The sequence below is a fragment of the Ixodes scapularis genome, unplaced genomic scaffold, assembly GCF_016920785.2.
Source record: "Ixodes scapularis isolate PalLabHiFi unplaced genomic scaffold, ASM1692078v2 PGA_scaffold3__209_contigs__length_174095766, whole genome shotgun sequence".
Lineage (NCBI taxonomy): Eukaryota > Metazoa > Arthropoda > Arachnida > Ixodida > Ixodidae > Ixodes > Ixodes scapularis.
Genome location: NW_024609868.1, coordinates 32,708,125 through 32,713,421, shown reverse-complemented (window position 1 = coordinate 32,713,421; position 5,297 = coordinate 32,708,125). Strand labels below are relative to the sequence as shown.

At 45.8% G+C, this 5,297-nt stretch overlaps 1 protein-coding gene across 1 annotated transcript; it reads left to right on the top strand.

The window, feature by feature from the left end:
* Positions 1-3,177: 3,177 nt before the first annotated feature.
* LOC121047498 lies at positions 3,178-4,023 on the top strand. Its single transcript, XM_040502778.1, has one exon. It carries the CDS (start codon positions 3,178-3,180, stop codon positions 4,021-4,023), a length of 846 nt encoding a protein of 281 aa, XP_040358712.1.
* Positions 4,024-5,297: the final 1,274 nt, after the last annotated feature.

Sequence of the window (5,297 nt, the reverse complement as noted above, 5' to 3'; positions counted from 1 at the left end):
ATGCCTGAAGTATGAACGAACTAGCTCAACTTAAGCCTGTTACCGTTGCTTGCTTGGCTTTTCGCTCAGCCAAATCGCTTATATGGGGTGCACTCAAATGAAAACACAATCGTGTTGAATCGTGTAAGAGTATTTAAAATATTTATCGATCACGCCGCTGAACTTGCATCGCTCGAAGAACTTCCTTTTTGTGAGCGCCTTCTCTGCTTAAGTTTGCTGGAAACACAGCCACTTCGATCCGAGGCAATCGATGATAGCGTTGGTGACATCAGTACGCGACTTACAGAGCACTGGTGAACACCAATGTTTTCGTCGCTCCTGACGGTTCCATGGAAGCCGCCAGCGGCGTAGAAGCGTAGAGCTACGAGGACTTGTTGTTCGACCGTCAGCACACGGGGGCCCTTCGTGACGCCGCTGGAGCTTTCCACGAAGCTCGTTTCACAGCCAGCGAGTCACCCCTTTGGTCAGCCGGTATTGGCCCACAAACCTCGCATCGCTCGTCTCGAAAGCATCCCGGTGATCCCTAAAAACTCGATCCGCTGGCAAACCCAACAGTAGAAATGCATATGTTAGGGTCGCCATCTTTTACGATGCAGGACGATCTCCGGCTTCGTCTCGACCACTCAGTTAACTGCATCGTCAAATTGCATCGTGACGACATTTTGACGTCACCGCCAACTGCATCATTTTACGAGCATAGCTCGAACTGCAAAGGGAAAAACTATATTTCAACGTCATGTCACGTGACCCGAGAGAATAGCCAATCAGTGCCGATGCAGTTTTCTACATCATTTAGTTTGCGTTCCAGAACAGATAGACAGATAACGCAACTGAGGAAACAACAAAAAAAATTTTCTCGTTTTGGGTGCACGCGCTCGAAGTGTTTGGTCTGACCTTGACAGACGCTGGCTCGAACACCGCGCTGGATATCTCTCCACTTCGACGGGTTCATCAAATTGTTATGACACCGTTAAGGCACGAAACTAGAGTCAATGGCAAAGCAGTGTATAAGCCACACGCTTAGTGCAGGCGCTAATTTATTCATGACGTGGCGCACCCAGAAAACAACTTTAAGAACAAGCACGTCTCACTTATAGAAGCATGGGAAACCGGACCGACGACAGGCTGCCATTAGTCATCTGGTGTCCCCGCTTGCAACCAAGGTGAGGAGAGCACTATCTGGCAGTTTCGGTTCGCGCGGTGTCCACACATATATATATATATATATATATATATATAGCGCACGTCGTAAGGTCTAGCGTCAGTGATGGTTTTGCAACAACAATTCTAGGAAGTGATCGCTTCACGGGCGACACTTTGCAGGGATTGTGGCTTTCTATCCCGCCGTCTCCGCGCGCCAGAAGAAGGGAAAAACCGTTTTCTCCCCTCTTGCCTCGACAAGAGGGAGGTCGGGACGTCCCGTCGGCCGTGCCTCGAGAGGAAAGCAAAGGGGTCAGCCCAGACGTCCCGCCAATAATTGCGCGTCACGAGAATGCCCATGTCGTCTGCTTCAAAAGAATGGTTTTCAAAAACATTCCTCGCGTTACGCGCAATCCCACTTTGCCGGTTTCCAGTTGCTACGCGTAATGTTGGGTCGTTTTAGAAACTTCTACCGCGCTTACCCTCTTTCTTCATGGGTGAAACGAGCACTGGTGGTTGTCGTCAGTGGCATCCACGACGCCAACCACGACGGTTATGAGAATTAACCACTTCGCACCTCCGTCCTCAGGGATCAACCTCTTCACTCCGTCCACCTGCAATGCGCGATTGTGCTACGTTTCTTCGTACGCAGTGGGCGAAAAATATTTGTTATTTCTATCGTGGGACACTATGATTTTGGAAACTTAATTTCTTTGCACACATAACTAGGCTTTGTTCAGACCACCGATCTTGAACACTAAATATGCCCTACTCACCGTACATATGACTTCTTCTCACTTTTCAATCTACCCACCTTCTTTCCGGAGAGGACTGGACGTGAAGTACCGGTATCTACTCGTCCAAATAAGAGATCTTTAACAACACATAACTGGGCCCGGCTGGCAGCTTCTCATTGCCTCAATTTTTAAGTGACCGATATCCGAATATTGTTTTTATGAATTTCGATAGGTGTAGCACTTGTAGCTCATAATTTTGACCTTTCTTAGGTAATATTGGAGGCGACGCCGCTTGCGGATTGGACTAGGCATGCTCGACAATAACCTTATTTTTATTGAAGAGACCTTTAGGTCCCTGTCATGTCTTATAAAAGTGATGCGTCCATGTGCTTTACTTCGTGAATTTTCGAATTACAAAATATTACTATAGCAGTCCGAGGTAAGAATACACGATATTTATTCTCAAAAGTCTAACATACATTTTATGTGCAATTTCTATTTATTCGAATGACTTTGTAATTTATTTCACGTTCGCCGTTATTGTGTAAGCACTTCCCTCATTGTGTAAATTTATATTCGCAACTATAGTGCTTTATAGATGGCGGGGTCGGTAGTTAAAGATGACGTAAGAGACGGGGATAGCTTTTTTTAGGATTCCTTATGCGCCTGCTCGCTGACGCTGGTCAGTGTGCTGAAATCAATTCATTTTACTACAGATACGAAGCGGTCATTGCATGAAAAAATTACAAAAAAACGAAGGCGTGACTTGCGTTAAGAAAACGAGCATATTGATTTTTAAGTGTTGAATTTTGAAGCAACAATTCCTATCTTATCGCACTCGCTTTTTGCCGTTAAAACTAAAAAAAAACAAAGTGGTAGAGGTAGCACCAAGGACTACAGTCCTTGTCACCGCCTTCGCCGGAGTCCCAGCTCCTTTGTTTCTTTCCTCAATTGAAAGAGGAAAAGTGGCGGGGTTGAATTGCAAATATATATATATATATATAGGTTAAATCTAGCAGCATTTCTTGTTGTGCGCGAATTTTATAATTGTACTACGCATAAGCCATATCTGAAACAATATCGTGTACCTTATTCATTCCTTGACTCTAATTTGAGGTATCAGAATATTTGGCCAAATTTATCACTTCATCGAAAAGGCATTAAATTTCAAAAGCGCGTGACATCGTTTAATGCCTTCTCAGAAGAAACAGAAGACGAAGACAGCACCAAAATATAGCGCCGACAGGCCAGTTACAAATTCAAACCATTGCTCCCACTTGCGGTACCACCACTCACACCTATGCCCGTGCTCCCACGTCCATGCACTCCACGCCGCAACCCGCCTCGGTCCCGTTCTGCCGACCACCGCCACTCCTCTCACAAAAAGAGGAACTCGACTCCCGAGCAACCCACGGGTGGAGGTCCCAAGCTCGTATGCGAGCCACCTAGGCCTGCCCTACCTTCCACAGTCAAGACCGGACGTGGCCCTGTCCTTGATTACCAGTACCCGGCGGTCAATACTTCCAAGTCTAGTGTGCGCCCTTCCAGCACCAAGATCACAGCCACAGAACCCAGTCCCACCGCAGGCAGCAAAGACCAGGAGCCCATGTCCTGCTGCATCATGGACCGCATTGAGAAGAAGTACAGCGAGTCTTCATCGCAACTGAACGGCCAGCACCTCTACATCGTACTCTGTTTCCAGTCGGCCGTGGCTACCATCCTCTTTCTTGTGTTCCTCTGCGTCCCGGTGGCCATGATTTCCATCGGCGCGCTCAACTTTTCCAACTGCAAGCTGAACGACGCCATTCCGTTGACGCTGACCGTGGCAGGATGCGCGTACTTCCTCATTCCGTTGCTGAGCGCCGCCTTGGATTGGAACGCCAACAACCGCTACTGTCCCGTCATCGTGTCGCTGCTTGTGATTGTGGCCCTGGGGGCTTCGACCGCAGGAGCCCTGGTCGTGTTTAGGGAAGTTTGGCCTTCGGCAGAACCTGGCGATTCGCGGTACTGTCATCCCACCCTCTACTATTTCTCCTTCGTGATGTGGTCGACGTTCATTGTTTTCGTGCCCGTCATGCTTGTTGTATCGGTGGTGGTGTTCAGGCGGTTTGGGCGGCATAACGTCAACGCGGTCCGTCCATCGTAGATCCGGTTATAGTGTATGCTTTAAATTTGAATTAGTATTTTGTTTTCATACGAGAGCAAATACTGAAATCAAGATAATTAGAAAATTGAAACCTGTTCAAAGTTGAATGGAAACACAAGCTTTGTGATACGAATGTTATTGTTTGTGTCTAATTTGTGACAGGATGTTGTCACCCTGGATATGACCATACTTAAGAACATAGAAATAGGAAGAAACTTTTGCATATTATTTAGTAATAGCATGCGCTTATTCTCGGGCTGCATTTGACTATATGAGCGTTCAAGGTAACCATAGTCAAACCAAGAAACAGAAAGGGGTGATTATGTAAATTCATCAAGGCACAGCCAGCATCCGAATTGTTTTCTGAGTCTAGAAAGCTGCAAATCAAGAAATATGTCTCTAAATCTTTTTGACTTCACACCTTCATCTCTAATCTATGTGATATGTAGCTATTATCGACCTTCGTCGATATCTCGTAATTTGTGGCAAAAACAATCCTATGTACATTTCTCAAAATTTGATGCGAGGAATAAATTAAACATCAACCGCACTGCGCCCACTGCAATGTGTGGCCGGTACTCCATATCGGCAAGTACGCAATGAAACATTAACGGGCGTGTTTGTACCAATGTGCTTCCGTGTTAATCACGGTAGCGGTGTTCAGTGCACAATATTCCCCAGCAGTTCCAGTTCGCCCCCCCCCCCCCTCTTCCCTAAACTGCTGAACACTTCCTCTGAAGCACAGTACCGCATGTATCACGAGGCAAACTCTCTTGATAATCTCACCAGAAAAAAAGTTTCTTTCTAAAAAAATTTGCTGCATTCGTGCATTATACAATTTTTTGCTTTGCTTCGCCATCTTTAAAAAAAAAAAAAATAAAAATGCGGAGAAGAAAACAGTAATTAACGCATGTAATTTATAACATTGATGAACATTCGCTTTCAGCTGCGATGTAACGTGTGAGGAACGCCCCCAAAGCTTGGACGCGCATAAAGATATCCACCCCACGTTCAAAAGAGCCCCGAACAAAGGCACCGCACGCGGTAGCGCCAACAGCCCATTCAAAAGGAAAACTCGACAAACTTTCTAACTAAAATTGTGTTCACAATATGAAGTCTTTTTTTTTTTTTTTTTTTCCATGACCTTCATATGTCGGTTAGTTGTGCGGAAATTAATCTCGCGTGGTCGTCTTTGTTCGGTGCGGCGGAAAAGTTTTTTCTTTAATAACATTGCACGATGCTATAATGCCTGCTTTGTTAAAAAGTCAGTCTCC